The following is a 16061-nucleotide window of genomic DNA, read 5'->3' on the forward strand; positions in this document are numbered from 1 at the left end:
TCCAAATATCAAACAAATTCACTGGGGTTCAAGTTCAGAGACTTAACCTACTTACTCACAGAAGTTTTGAGCAGAAAAGCGAAAAATGTTATGTTCCACTTTACCTCACATTACACATTTCTCTCAATATTTTGTGTCCAGAACATGAGAATTCATTAGAAGCAGAATTCCTGAAGTACATTAGTTCTTATGCCCAAACTTTCGGTTCAGAAACTACTCCTCACATACTTTTCTGTATTATCCAGGGAAAATACTCTCCAAGAGAAATCACTTGTATGTTTTTTTTCCTCAACAAAAGTTCCCAGACTAATCAAACTTAAAGCAGTCATTTATTTATCAGTTTCACTCTTTGCATCTGCATAAAAACAAGAAATTTCATGAACTTTTAATGACCACATAAGGAAAAAAAAAGACTGAGATGGGGTAAGAAAGGTGTTCTTTATCGATGACCATGGGTATTATATGATACTACTTTATTATCTATTGTTAAATTCACTTTTAAGTGATAAGCCAACCTAACACACATATATATTGCACGTATATATTGTTGTTTAGTGCTCAAACACTAAACAACAGAGAATGCCGTTATTTCATACCATCATCAGGATTCTGCCTGATGTAAATTCAAATGTAAAAATAAGTAAGTAAAGGAGAGGGGAAAAAAAATCTGAACGGACATGAAACTACCAAATCATGATTCTACTGAAAAAGAGCTCACTATTGTGTTAAACGAGGTCATTTTGTGAGCTTTTTTTTTTTTTTTTTGCCTCAGTTTTATTGAGATATAACCGACATACAACATTGTATTAGTTTTAGGTGGACAAAATCGTGATTTGTATATCTTGTGAAATGATCACCACTGTAAGTTTAGTCAAAATCCATCGCCTCACATAGCTACAAATTTTTTTTTCTTATCATGAGAACTTTTAAGATCTACTCTAGTCAACTTCCAAATATACAATACAGTATTGTCAACTATAGTAAACTTCTTTATTAGATTTTTAAAAAAGTTAAACATGCCCAGAGCAAAAAATTTCAAACATTACAGGAAGGTATATAATGAAATCGCATTTTCCTTTGCTTCTCTCGGTTCTTCTCTCCAGAGGTAACCATTCTGGGGGTTTCTGAGTGTGCCATAAATTTTTTATCTCAATGTAACAAGAGTCTGTGTTAGTGGATTTTTTTTAAACAAATGTTAGTATTTGTCCTGTTCTGTAATCTACTTTTCTTCCCATTCATTTATCTTGGAGGTTCTTCCATATCACCATATATAGATTTATCTCATTTCTCATTTTAACCAATATTTAGTTAAAAATAATATATACACATGGTGAAAATTCAGATAGTACCAAAGGATATGAATAATGAAGCTTCTTTCTTCCGCTCATCTGGATATCCCCCTCAGCAGAGGTTACCACTGTTCATAGATTCATGTGTATCCTCCCCAAAATATTCTATACCTGAGTAAAAAGCAAGCACATGTGCAAGATACATGTACACACACACAGAGAATTGTACACTGTGTGCCCAAATTGCCCTTTCATTTAACAATATGCCTTGGAGAACTTTACATGTTACACATCTATATGCATTATGTTCTTTTAACTTGTATGTAATATTCCATTAAATGGATGTGACGTACTTTATTCAGCTAGTCCCCTAATGCTAGACATTCAGGTTATTTGGAGTCTTTCCTATTCTAAGGAATGCTTACACATAACTCATGGTGTACAGGACACAGAAGGCAGCAGCATCTGATTCCAATGATTTTTTCCTTCAACTGTATTAAATCCAGTTCTTTTTTCTTTCTTTTTTTGACCAACAATAGGCTTTATTTTTTATTTTATTTTTTTCAATTCTTTTTCTTACATCTCAATATCATCTACTCCAGAATAGGGAATTTAGAAAGAACATAAAAATCTTAGAAAACTTTAACATTGAAAAGAAAAAAAAAATTAGTCTTTTCATTAAAGAAAAATCTTAACTCTTTTTGGCAATAGCTACAAAACAGTGTATTAATTTTAAAATATACTGGTGCACTCTTTTTAAAAAAATGCACCAAACAGTAGATGTATAGGAAGTAAAATATTTGAAAAGGTATCAAAGTCAGTAATTAACTTCAGAAACAACTTGTGTGTATATCCACTTTCTACAGATTAATTTGTATAAAATGTAGCAAAAAAGGAAAGGGGGAAAGGCCTAAAGGAAGTCAAGTCACAAAAGCAGCTGTCAAGATTGTTGATGCTAAGAGGTCGGGCTAAAGCCAAAGGCAAGAGTATTCGTCCTGTGTACATTTCCCGTTATTAAATCCCCCAAAGACATAGAAAACATTCTGGAAGACTTCTTTATAAAAAGTAGTATAAGTTAGGATATTCTAGGTTCATAACCAACACTTGTGTTTATAAAATATTAGCATTCCAGGAATAGTGATAGAAAAGATATTTAACAATAAATTACAAATATTGTAAATTCAGACTTTTTCTTACAGTTGCAAACACGTCATAAATTTGGGCTGTGTTTCTTTGTATAAATCCTACTTACGACTGTGCTAAAGCCTTCTGGCATGAATGCAAAGAGTATTTTCATAAATAAAACTTAGTAAAATCACCGTACACTCCATCAATTTAAAAACACTTCTCTCCAACTTCAAAGGGAGACCCTTTTCTCCTTTTTTAGTGCAAAGATGGTGTTTCTTTGCTGCGTTAATGGTTTGCTTCTTGTAGCTGTCATAACTACATGCCCCAAGTATGTGATAGTAAGAGACGAGAAGTTAAATGGCATCTTTGCTTCAATTCAACATGTCTCAGACATTACAGAGCAGCAAGCTCATCAATCTAACCTCAGAAGTGCCTACCAATACAAATCCCGCACATACATCCTTTAAATGCAAGCCTCACAAATATATACATGGCCCTATACTAGGGTTCAGCTGGAATAGATGAATTTTATGGGAAGACATGAGGTACATATTGTTTAAGTTCTATGCATGGATTTACTCACATAGACCTACTTTGAAACATAAAAATAATACTTTGGTTTTGTGTGTAGTAAGTAACTACCAGGAAGCAAGCACTCCCCCTGAGTTTGTCATAGCATTATAATTTCTTGCAACTCACAATAACTATGAAGTAGATATTATTAGCAACATTTTGTAGATGAAGAGGTTATGTCACTTGCCATAGCTCACACAGTTTGTAAGTAGAGGAGCTGGCATTCAAATTTACCTCTGATGTCAAAACTCATGCTCTTTCCATCATAAAACATTAAACTTGCGGGTTTTTTTTTTGAAAAAGGCTAACTATTCTATGTATTTTGTGCCCGAGACACATAAAATATCTAATGCATTAATGTACTAGTTCTTACAATAGAAATATAAGAATAATGTCACATTTAAAAAAATTCTCAACCTGGATTTCTTTTTCTTTTATCTTTGCATTATGAGAATTTTAAATGCATACAAAAGACAAAACAGTGTAATAAACCCCCATGTACACATCATCCATCCTCAACAATCAGAGTCAATTTATGATCCATCTGGTCTAATATACACCCCCACCCCATTTCTTCCTTCCTCTCCCATACTATTTTGAATACTATGTCAGACATCTATTACTTTATCTTTCAATATCACAGTGTATATCTAAGATAAGGACTCTTTAAAAATACATATATAAGCATAACACCATTGTCACACCTAAAATAATAACAATAGATTCTTTTTAAATTGAAGTATAATTGACATACTATCTCCTGCTAGTTTCAAGTGTACATCATAGTGATCCAATATTTACATATATTATGAAATGGGCCCCATGATAAGTCTAGTTAGCATCTGTCATCATACAAAGTTATTACAGTATTATTGGCTATATTCCCCATGCTGTACATTACGTTCCTGTCACTTATTTATTTTATAACTGGAAGTTTGTACCTCTTAATCCCCTTCACCTATTTCACCCACTCTGGTAACCAACAGTTTGTTTACTATATCTATGAGTCTGTTTCTGTTTTATTTTGTTTGTTCATTTGTTTTATTTTTCTATTTTTGTTTTTTAAATGTTTATTTATTTTTGAGAGAGAGAGACAGAGACAGAGGCAGAGCACGAGCCGGGTAGGAGCAGAGAGAGAGGGAGACACAGATCGGAAGCAGGCTCCAGACTCCGAGCTGCCAGCACAGAGCCCCATGAAGGGCTCGAACTCACAGACTGTGACATCATGACCTGAGCCAAAGTTGGACACTTAAGTGACTGAGCCATCCAGGTGCCCCCATTTGTTTTAGATTCCACATAAAAGTGAAATCATATGGTATTTGGCTTTCTCTGACTGATTTATTTCACTTAGCATAATGCCCTCTAGGTCGATCCATGCTGTCACAAATGGCAAGATTTCATTCTTTTTAATGGATGAGTAATATTCCATTGTATAAATCTACCTCATCACCTTTAACCATTCATCCATCAATGGACACTTAGGTTACTTCCATATCTTAGCTATTGTAAATAATGCTGCAGTGAACATAGATGCATATACATCTTTGAATTGGTGTTTTTGTTTTCTTTGGATAAGCACCCAGAAGTAGAATTGCTGGATCATATGGTAGTTCCATTTTTAAGTTTTTGAGGAACCTCCAAACTGTTTTCCATAGTGGCTGCACAAATTTACATTCCCACCAACAGTATGTAAGAGTTCTCTTTTCTGCACATCCTCGCCAACACTTGGTATTTCTTGTCTTTTTGAGACTAACCAGTCTAACAGGTGTGAGGTGATATCTCATTGTGACTTTGATTTGTATTTCCCTGATGACGATGAGTGAAGCTGATCGTCTTTTCACCTGCCAGTCGGTCATCTGTGTGTCTTCTTTGGAAAATGTCTATTAAGTCCTCGCCCACTTTTTAATCAGTTGTTTGGGGTTTTTTGTACATTAAGTTGTATCTTTATATACTTTGGAATTAACTCCTTATCAGATGTATGATTTGCAAATAAATATCTGTCTTATTCAGGAGGCTGCCCTTTCTTTTTGTTGATGGTTTTTTTGGCCATGCAAAAGCTTTTTACTCTGATGTAGTCAAGAGTAGATTCTTAACATAAATTATTCAATGTTAAAATTTCTAATTCTCTCACAGATATAATTCTTTATAGTTTATTTGACTCAAGATGAAAATGAGGTCTACACATTAGTTGATATGCCTTTTAAATCTCCTTTTTTTAAGTTTATTTATTTATTTTTGAGAGAGAGACAGAGAGAGAGAGAGAGAGAGAGAGAGAGGGTGGGGAGGGGCAGAGACAGGGAGAGACAGAATCTCAAACAGGCTCTGCACTGTAAGCGTGGAGCCCAACGCAGGACTCAATCTCACAAACTGCGAGGTCATAACCTAAGCTGAAATCAAGAGTCAGACACTTAACCGACTGAGCCACCCAGGTGCCCCTTACATCTCTTAAAGCCTACAGTTAATAAGGCTTTATAATAACATTTTCTTTATTCACTTTGCATTAGTTGCTTATGCCAAACTATATTTTTAGGCAATTTACTTTGATAAGGGATATAGGCTTGCCATTTCATAATAGGGTTCTTAAGGTTCACACAGTAGAAATTTTTCATATTAAAATATACTGAATAATTTTCTCAGAAACTCTCCACACCCCTCATGAAGATACTCAAAGAATCTTCAAGCTGGCAAGAAATTTCACTGGCTCATAGTGACCACTGGATTAAAAAAATTATTTTTTTGTTATATATACTTACATATGGTCTTTCTTAAATTTTTATTTAAATATCGTGTCATTTGCTTAAGACTCTGGGTCCATGGTGGGCAATTTTTCTACTATTCATGATAATGTTTTTCCAGTAATAAATTTCTAATTAAAAACATTATACCTTGTAATTCAAATCTGATTAAACTATAACTGTTGATAATTAACTTGTTTTACAAAAAGGGAAGCTAAACAAAATGAAGTATATCAGTTTGCTTAATGCCACAAAGTCATACTGTCATTATATCCAAAAAGTAAAACTAATGTTTAACATCTGATCAATATCTTGCTTTAGATACCTGGTTCATGAAATGTAAAAGCTCTACAGCAAAGATCCCAGTGAATTTTCTTTGTAACTTTAAGTGAAACATTAAGTAGAAAAACAAGTTCTTAAAGCAAGCAGGACTTGAATTGTGAAAGGAATCTATGTCTTATTAAAAAATAAAAATAAAAAGCTTTTCTCACATTCTCCAATCATATTTGAGCTCACTAAAAGAGCTCTTTCACTTCTGTTCCTTCCACATGAAAATAAACTATTTGGATTATGTTTTATTTTCCCCATGTTTCATTCTTCGTTAACAAACATCATTCAGGAAGGTGACTGTGGGCCAATAAGAAAATTTGGGTGGAAATGTGAGGGCAAGAATTGCCATTAACACACTCGTAAATGCACACTACATTTTCTCACTGTTCACTATGCCCAGGTACTGTGCTAGGGCTTATACATATTACCATTCGTCCTCACAACAGCACTGCAAGTGAGACAGTAAAATACAGTGACGAAAAGCATGGGCTCTGGGACTATGAATGAGCATGAGGTTTCTTACTGTACTTATTATACTAAAAACCACTGACTTGTATACTTTGAAAGGGTGAATTTTGTGTTATGTGAATTCTATCTCAAAAAAAAAGCATATGCCATGGAGTCAGCCTGACCAAGTTAGAATCCTTGAGGGGCACGACATTGAGCAATTCTCAACCTCTCTGTGCCTCAGTGCCCATGTCTGTCAAATGGGTTTATTAGTACCTGTTTCATAGGGCTGTTCTGAAAATCAAATAAAAGAACACATATATAGGACTTAGCACGGTGTCTGGAGCATCTCCCATTTTATAGATAAAGAAGCTGAGTTTCAGAGAAATTAAGCAACTTGTTAAGGTCACATGACCTTTAGCTAAATGTTTTGGGTGGGATTTGAACCAGGTCTGTCAAGACTCAACGTCCATGCTGTTTCTACCATGGCATGTTTCTTCTCTAGACTAGGGACAAGACTCTCCCTAACACTATTCAATGGTCACCCTTCTGCCACATTAAACCTGGGGTTTAATGAAATGATGGGTAAGAAAGAGTTTGTTTGCTATCTTTTCTATCTCGGGGCAGTCCATCCTCCCAAGCATCTTTCTTTAAAGGTGACCCTTTCAACACATTGTACCAACTCATCACAGACTTTCCCATAACCAGATGTTTAAATGTGTACTACTAAAGAGATGTGTAAATAAGAGATCTTTTATAATTAAGAACTATTTTCCTCCCAGGCACCAGACTCTAGTTTAGTCCAAATATCCTGAAGAACACAGGTGTGTATTTAGGCAAATGCACGGAGTTAATAAAATTCATCCCATCACCTTCCTGCATGAGGATGCTGCCATAGATAAAAATGGTAAGAAAGTTTGGGGCCATCATTTCTGTCCTTTCTCATTCCCTTCCCAATACTCCCTAGTCTTCCAGGACTTTTTAAATTCGTTTGCCAGCTGTTCTCTTATTTACATATTCTTATTCTTTTCATATCCCTAAAATGTCTTATAGTGCCTTCCAGAGACCTGTTAGTGCCCTCCTGCCCCGCACACTCTGCCAGTTTCTGAATGTGCAATCAGCTAAGATCTGATCAAAAGAGCAAGGTAAAAGATACTCTGTCAAAAAAATGTCTTAGGGGGAAGAGCAAGGCTGGGGCCAAGACATCAGTATGGGTTTTCCAACTTGATCTTTCCTTACTTGTGCTTCCAAATGAGCAAAGAATTTGCTACCTATATCCAATCATTGTTGAGAAGCAAATAGAGTTGTCTGTTCTAAGTAAACTCTTCAATTGTTCCGTTGGTTACTCTACCTCTGTCCTCTAAGAGAGAAAGGCTGTGTAGAAGTTGCCATAAACTGGAAGGTGACTGCAATGCCACCACTACAAGAATCTGGTAAGATCTGCCCTTTGTCTCTGTGGTCCCATATAGTCTCCTGTGTTAAACTCCAAAGTATCTTCTCTTCGCAACACATTACTATGCCGTATCTCTGACACTAGTTCTTTATTTCTCCTTTAGGTAATTAATTCTACTCTCACAGTTCCATTCGTTTCTGCCAGTTCACATTCACATTCTAGCCCCTGTGGATTTTGGTTAACATCTGTTAAACCCTGAACTATAGAGGGCCATTGCCTGAAGAGCATATTTCATAGACTGCAAAGCAAACTGCTACATTATTACATATAATTCTCTATCCTCAGTCTATGTTTTTAGCCATAAATGCTTTAGGACAGTGAGATACACAGTAATACATCACATTATTTAAAATATTATAAATTAAAAAATATTATAAATACTACAACCAATGTACAAGAGTCAAAAGCCTTTAAAAGTGTAAGGTATTTATTTCTGACTGTTTTTAAAGAAAACCTTATATAGACTTGAAATACACTAAAAGTGTGAGCTAGGAAAATTAAAATTTTCATAAAACTAGTATCATTCCTCACAACTTGAACTTCTCTATGGTATTACTGCTCACTGACAATGGATACACTGACAATATTAAGAGCAAAAAAAAAAAAAACCTGGAAAAGTTTGCAATTGATTAAAAAAAGTTTGGGGCACCTGGGTGGCGCAGTCGGTTAAGCGTCCGACTTCAGCCAGGTCCCGATCTCGCGGTCCGTGAGTTCGAGCCCCGCGTCGGGCTCTGGGCTGATGGCTCAGAGCTTGGAGCCTGTTTCCGATTCTGTGTCTCCCTCTCTCTCTGCCCCTCCCCCGTTCATGCTCTGTCTCTCTCTGTCCCAAAAATAAATAAACGTTGAAAAAAAAAAATTAAAAAAAAAAAAGTTTTAGAGCAAAATAGTTCATAAAACTATTTGCAAGCTTGATCTAAGACACTCTGTGATTCTCTGAAAAAAATGAAAATCCCCCATTTATAATAGGTTAATAATCAATATTCAGAATGAGGTTTCTGACATTCTCAATCAGAGTACTAAAAAGGAAAAAAATGCATATAGTTGAAAGACACCCCCTCAAACTGAATTCAGGCAAAAAAAAATCCAATTTTGAACCTTTTAAAAATATGTTCTAATCCTGTCCTTTTTTTTTTTTTAATTTTGCACACAGCTGTCTGTTGTAGTTTTTAGAATCATGCCAGATGCTGGGTTCATCAAGCAAAAGCAGGAAAACAATGGTTTGAAAGCAATTAGAAGCACCGAGGCTGCAGTGAGGCTCATATTAAAATGTGATAACACTGTTCTAGTGGGAATTTCAACACTACTCTATTTCTGACATTTCTCTGCTGCCAGACAGGCAGGCCGTGTGGAAGACCACTGTGACCAAGGAGGTAACAAACTGGAATTTATTTCTGGAGCAAATGAAGGATTAGCTGAGTTGGAGCCCTCCCAAGGTTTTTATTATGGACTCGGCCACCATTTTATTTGAATGCTACTGGATCCTGTTGGCATCTAACAAAGCTCAAGGAGTAAAAGCATATTATAGCTTTGGTTCGATAAAATAATCTAGCACCAATCCACTCAGAAGGCAGATGCATCACAGCCTCTTGTTGCTAAAAAGCAGGGCAGGGGAGCCCAGCAGGGTGAAGGTTAATTAAACACTCCACTAACTTTCCTTAGATATGGCTAATACCATTCTGTGTAGAAGCTTGTTTAGAAGACACAGAAGTAAACAATACCATCCACACATTTTTAGTGTGAAACCATAAATGGTCAAAAAGCACTCACCTTGGGGCTGAAAATCCCAATAGTACCTGAAATACAAGGAAAAGAATGGAAATAAGTCAAACATATGGTAGATACAGCACCTAGCCCAAAAAGCTTGCTAAATAGTCAATAACCAGCCAAGCCACTACCCACTCTGAGAAAAACCAAAGCGTCCCTGAGATTTGGAAGATTCTCAATGGCCTGAAGGCAACATTTAACTCACTGTAACTCAGAAAATTTTGACCATATTGCTGGAAAGGTCCTAAGAGGTTACCTAGCCATCCATGGTCCAGAGTTTCTCATCAGGAGCTCTACAGGCTTTGAGTATGACAATTCTTTGTTGTGACAACCTGTCCTGTGTATTACAGGACAATCAGCATCACTGGTCCTTGGCACCAAACACCAGTGGCACTCCCACTTATAATGATAGCCAAACAGCATCCCCCCCACCCCCAAAACATCCTCAAATACTTCTAGGCATAAATTCTTAATTTTACAGGTGAAACCCAAACAACTGACTTAAGGTCACCTAATGTTTGAGTGTCTATGCCAGGACTGGGGCTCTTAAAATTCACTGTGTCATTCCATCGCCTCTTTTATTTTGGGATATCATTGGCAAAGCCAACAACCCTTAAAGTCTTAAACCTAATGAAATGGCAGTAGCAGAAAGGATCATTTGTAAGTCACCTACTTGGAATCGAATAGCACTTTCCCCCATAGAAGCAATGTTATATATGGCGGCTACCCACAAAAGTCTACTGTACTTTGGATTCCATTTCCTCCTGCCTTCACAGGAACCTTACATTATTCTGTATTGATTTCCTTTTATATATATTCAACCTCTTCCTCTCAATATGGCCCTTTCCATCAGTATTTATGCTTGTATAAAAATAAAGCAAACCCTCCCTCACTTTCTTCATATCCCTCCATCTGCTATCCTCTTTCCCTTCATATCACAGTGAAATTTTCAAGAAGTGTTGTCTGTAGTTTCTCTGTTTTCTCACCTCCCACTCACTCCCCAACATACTCCAATCTTGCTTATAGTAACCACACATTAATTCCTGTCATGGACATAGTGAATTCCATGCCACTAAATAGAATATTTTTCTATCCTCATCTTAACGTCTCAGGAATGTGTATGTGCATTTGAGCACCTTTTTCCTTGGGAGAGAGTCCAGAGTTATTTTTTAAATCAAATTCTTAAAAGAAATCCATAACCCAAAAAAAGATTAAGAAAAAGGCAATACATAGGTAATAATGGAGTGTCTTCCAGCATACCCACAACTGAAATAAGGTGAGGCTACTTGAGAGAGTATCATCCCAGTGAGTATCTAGGTTATTTCTTTATAAGACAAAAATTCAGAAGATGGAAAAGAAGGAGATAAGTGGGAGTATGTTGCCATAATTCAAGATGAATTTGTGGGAAACTACGAAAGATAAGGAAGAGAAGATGGTGAAGCCTCCTGGTTGACTTCTCGTATTCCTTTCTTTTCCCAGAACAGTTCCGGGCTGGTGATCAGGTGAGGAGAAATGTAAGATACTTGGATGATAGGGCAGGGAAAGTTCAGGACAGCTCTGACATGTGCAGTGGAAAGACAGAGAGGGAATAAGAAGAGGAAGAGGTGGGAAGGGTAAAGCAGCAACAGCTGGGAAGAAGGGTGTCCATGCTGATATAAAGGCATATGGAGACTGAAAGTGGCTGTAACTTAAGTTGCATAAATTAGTATGATGGGTCAATCTCGCCCTGGCAGACAGCGCAGCTTCCCACTGTACCTGGCCACTGTGAAGAGTTTTTCCATAAAACTCCTTTCTATAAAAAACAGCTAATCAAGCAAATCATCAAAGGGATGAGCAACTTTCCATCTTCTCTTGTGCCACAGCTCTAGCCCTTGATTCCTATAGTTATCCAACCTCCAATTCAATAGAAATTAGAATGTGAGTCTGTGCAAGCGTATGTGTGTGTGTGTGTGTGTGTGTGTGTGCACATGTATGCATGTATGCGTGTGTGCACTTCTCTTGCCAAAATGTATATGAAAGCAACAGCAGGAACTTTGCTAACCAATGTGGTTCTCACTTATTGACCCAGAAAAAAAAATGGAGCCATGCTGTGGCAGTTTAAAGGCCAACTCTTGGCAAATTATTAAGTAGGCAAAATATGTTATTGATGATCTCAACCTCTTCTTTTGTCCTCTCTCCCCCACAACCCCTACTACAATGCACACACATATCTCCAGTTCCCCTCTCTACCTACTGTAAAGTGCCCCTGGGTTCCTGCTTTCTCTTTTTAGTTAAGAAGATCTTATAAGTTCACATAACGCTTATGTTTTATTTTTTAAATTTTATTTTAAAGGGGATGGAGATGAGCAGAAGGAAAGAGAGAGAGGATCTTAAGCAGGCTCCACACTCAGCATGGAGCCCAATGCAGAGCTTGATCCCTCAACCCTGGGATCATGACCTGAGCCAAAATCAAGAGTTGGACATTCAACTGACTGAGCCACCCAAGCACCCCACCAAGAGTATTGCTTTTGCCAATCATAGCTGTATCATATGAAGGCTGATTACAAAGAAATAATTCAGCTTAATGGTATTAAATAAAGTAGCAGGTCTATCTAGTTGATGTTAAATAGCAGAATCCACTTTAATCTTGATGACGTTGTAATTAAATATTTCTGCCAATAAAAATCATATGTAGAACTTGATGTGGAATGGCATGAAGTGGAATGTTAGTTCCCTTCATTTTCAGAAGGTATAAAACAATCCTGCTACCCTACCCTTCCCCCTTCTTCCTACCCTAAGCCTTAATTGTGCAACAACCCTCAAGAAGTTTGTTCACACACACACCTCTACCCCACAGCTCACAGAGGATACTTCTTTTTAGAAGTAAGACGAGAAGGTGAGCAACCTCATCCCTCACTGCAGGGCACTATGGATTATTCTTTGCTGAACACAACACATTTAAAGTTTTGATCTTGTTTCATTAAACATATCCTATAGATGGCCTTCATCACATTCTCTGGAAAGATGACTCCACACTAGAGAATTCTATGCTCTTTAGGAGGCATTTAGTCAAATCCAGCCAACAGCTTCTAATTCTTTTCCTTCATTCTGAAAACAATTATCCCTTAGCCGGAGACTCCAACAAGTCTGAAACTAGAAATTTTAAACCAAAATGCAAATGCCACAATAGAATTATATAGAAGAAAAAGCATAGGCACATGCACACACGCGCGCGCGCACACACACACACACACACAGAGTTGTGTTTATCCTAAAAGCCTCTGAGAATTTCATATCAGGCCTGTGCAGATAGATAACAAACACTTCTTTAATCTTCCCTTTGAAGCTTCAGCTTCAATATGAAAAGGAAGCTATCACTCCGCGGCAATATCCATACTCAACATCATCAGGTCCATGCAAATGATATTTGGAACTGGAAAAAGATGAGCACAGAATGAGCAGAGAGAAAATGCTGCAACCATATTGATGATTATTATTTTCACATTCAGTCAAAACAAATCCATCTTTACTTGTTCCTCAAAAAATGAAAATAGAAGAATAAAATTTCCTAACGGTCGGCTAGGCAGAATAGCCTAGAAAATTTACAGTTACATTACATGTCAGACAAAGTTTGCTATTTTTATTTTATTTTATTTTATTTTATATTTTATTTTATTTTATTTTATTTTCTAAATTTTATTTAAATTCTAGTTAGTTAACATGCAATGCAATATTTGTTGCATTCTACTTGTGTTTTTAAATTAGGTTTTCAGTGAAACTTAGGGAAAGGTAACAACAAATAAATTGAATTCACCATATTGAGGGGATCTTGAATCTATAGCAGCAGCAGTAGCAGTAGTAGTAATAGCAAGGACAGTAGTAACAACATTAAGATTTCTCGAATATATTGCTGGACACTGTTCTAAATACTTCTCTTATATGAACCCACTTCCTCCACACTGTGTAACCCTATTATTATGCTCATTTAATAACTAAGGAAACCAAGGTATTGAGAGGGGAGATAACTTGCTCATGGTTTACTCGGCGCGTAATGAGGCAGACAAGTTTCCAATCTTAGCAACTAGTTCCAGAGCATGCACTCTCATAAAAAATTGAGGAGGAAAGTCTTAAAAATATAATCTAATTTAAAAAACACTCAGCAAAATTCACTTTTTTCTCTAGATACATTTTACCATTGTAACAGAATTCAGTCACTCAATCAACAAATACTTGTTGAATGTCTTGTATATGACAAGTGTTTTGCTCTGGTGCCATGGACAAAATGGTGTCTAAAATACATAGAGTCCACCTGCTGATATATTTCAGTATCTTTCAAACTGCAAACAAACTGATCTAGTTTGCTACTCAAGAGTCACAGAACACTAGATGTCTGCTAAAAATGAAGCTACTGACTCTTAATTATTAGACTGGAAAGTTGGGGTGGGTATCAAATTCTTGACTATGGAGCTAACCAATGAACATAGTTATTGAGATTAAAGTACTCAGAGCTTTCACCCCTCAGCTAGCTAATTAGATAGATCCTGGTGAAGTAGGTAAGACAAACTACTTTATCCTCTATTACTGAAAATATCTCAGAAAGAAAAATAATTCCATCTCTTGATTATAGCAAAGGTTAGCATATTCAGCACTTAACATATGCTAGGCATTCTGCTATGTATACATTTTATATGTATTATTTTATTTAACCTTCATCAAAACCCTATGAGGTCAGTACTATTACTATTTCCATTTTACAGATAAGGAAACTGAAACTCAGGAAGGCCAACAAACTTGACCAAAATCACACAGCTCTTAAATGGCAGAACCAAGATTTGTATCCAGGTCTCCTTGGCTCAGAGTTCAAGCTCTTAAATTCCACATTAACTGTTTTTCTATTTACTGTAATATAGGAAATAAATCTACTATTAAGAGAAGTTATAATTGTTTTGTCAGACAGCTTAGCATCAGAGAGTAGTTAGACCAGACATCTTTAACTTGGAGTCCATAGTTGAGCTTTAGAAGACTCATAAACTCCCTAAAATTATGGGTTAAAATCAATCTATGTTTTCTTTTCCCTTGAAGAAGAGTCCATAAACTTCATTAGATTTCCAAAAATGTCAATAACTCTTTTCCTCCAAAATGATAAGACCCTCTGGGTTAGATGAATAAGGTTGCAATGACATTATAAAATAGCTACCCAGAAAGGCCAACATCTGTAATGTTATAAATCTAGAACATCTAGATGAATTTTTTTTGCAACTAAAGTATTAAAGGTGTTATATTACCTGTGACTTATGGAAATTTAAAACACATCATACATTTCTCTGTCTTGTTAAGCCACCTGCTAAACAAAATTGAATCTCTTCTTAAGGATGTAAATTTGAACTTTGGTTTTTATACCAAAACAGTGGTGCCTTCTAAATGGATAGACTGTCTGAGATACTCAAGGTCCAGAGATGACTTCTATTTCCCTCTTGACTATCTCTGTTCTCTGGTAATGGCTGTCTCCAAACAGACTGCCAAGAATGAAGTGTTATACTGATATTAGTAATGGAATCTTAGAATTCAAATGGAAACCTGGTTGACCAGGGCTTCAATGGCAAGTTGATAACACTAGTAAAACCCTTGCAAATGGCCTTGATCAGCCACATGTAGAGAGTTATATATGACCAAGGAAATGGCTTTTGTGAACAATACTAATAGTCTGTACACTACAGATATTTCCTAAAACTTCATTTCTCACTTTGGAAGATTCACTTGATTTCAAATTTTCTTTCTAGTACCAGTGTTTCATCTACTACCTTGCAAAAAGAATGGACAAGTGGCAAAGGGTAATATGGCCAACGACACCCAAGAACAGAAATGGGAAAAGAGCACCATCTGGTGGAAGTCTCTGGTGGAGGCCTCAGAGGCTGGGACCCAGGGGTTGGGGCACCAGTCTCAGAAATAGGCAGGAATGGGAAGTCCCCTGGAGGGGAGCTGGTGCCCCATCTAGCTCAGTACCTTCAATCCATCAAAAGAGCAGGACCTTGTATCTGCCTACAAGAAGCTTACAATCTGGTCTAAACTATGAGATATTTATACATGAACGGATGTCAATCTAAGATAGTAAATAACAAATACTGTGGTAATAGCAGAGAAGCATATAACTCATGTAACAGAAGGATCTGCCATAAGTTCATAGGTTCTCTTTTTGGACGTAATATTTCTGTGGTCTTGAGACTATATCCACAAATTAAAAAAAATTGTTTTTAATGTTTATTTTTGAGAAAGAGACAGAGCATGAGCAGGGGAGGGCGAGAGAGAGAGAGAGAGAGAGAGAGAGAGAGAGAGGCAGGATCTGAAGCAGGCTCCAGGCTCTGA

The 16061-nt window shown here is 36.6% G+C and overlaps 1 protein-coding gene across 5 annotated transcripts in view; it reads right to left on the bottom strand.

Annotated features, from left to right (window-relative positions):
• The window catches only part of SKAP1 (src kinase associated phosphoprotein 1), a 279158-nt gene that overhangs the window by 210777 nt on the left and 52320 nt on the right, over positions 1–16061 (bottom strand). For all 5 annotated transcript variants that reach the window (XR_007149429.1, XM_047845673.1, XM_047845674.1 and 2 more), the window contains exon 3: positions 9723–9748. Coding sequence is in view for 4 of the 5 variants with exons in the window: in XM_047845673.1 (XP_047701629.1) it covers positions 9723–9748 (26 nt within the window). In the remaining variant the exon portion in view is untranslated. The remainder of the gene's footprint in view (positions 1–9722; positions 9749–16061) is intronic.

Source organism: Prionailurus viverrinus, unplaced genomic scaffold, assembly GCF_022837055.1.
Source record: "Prionailurus viverrinus isolate Anna unplaced genomic scaffold, UM_Priviv_1.0 scaffold_35, whole genome shotgun sequence".
NCBI classification, from domain to species: Eukaryota; Metazoa; Chordata; class Mammalia; order Carnivora; family Felidae; genus Prionailurus; species Prionailurus viverrinus.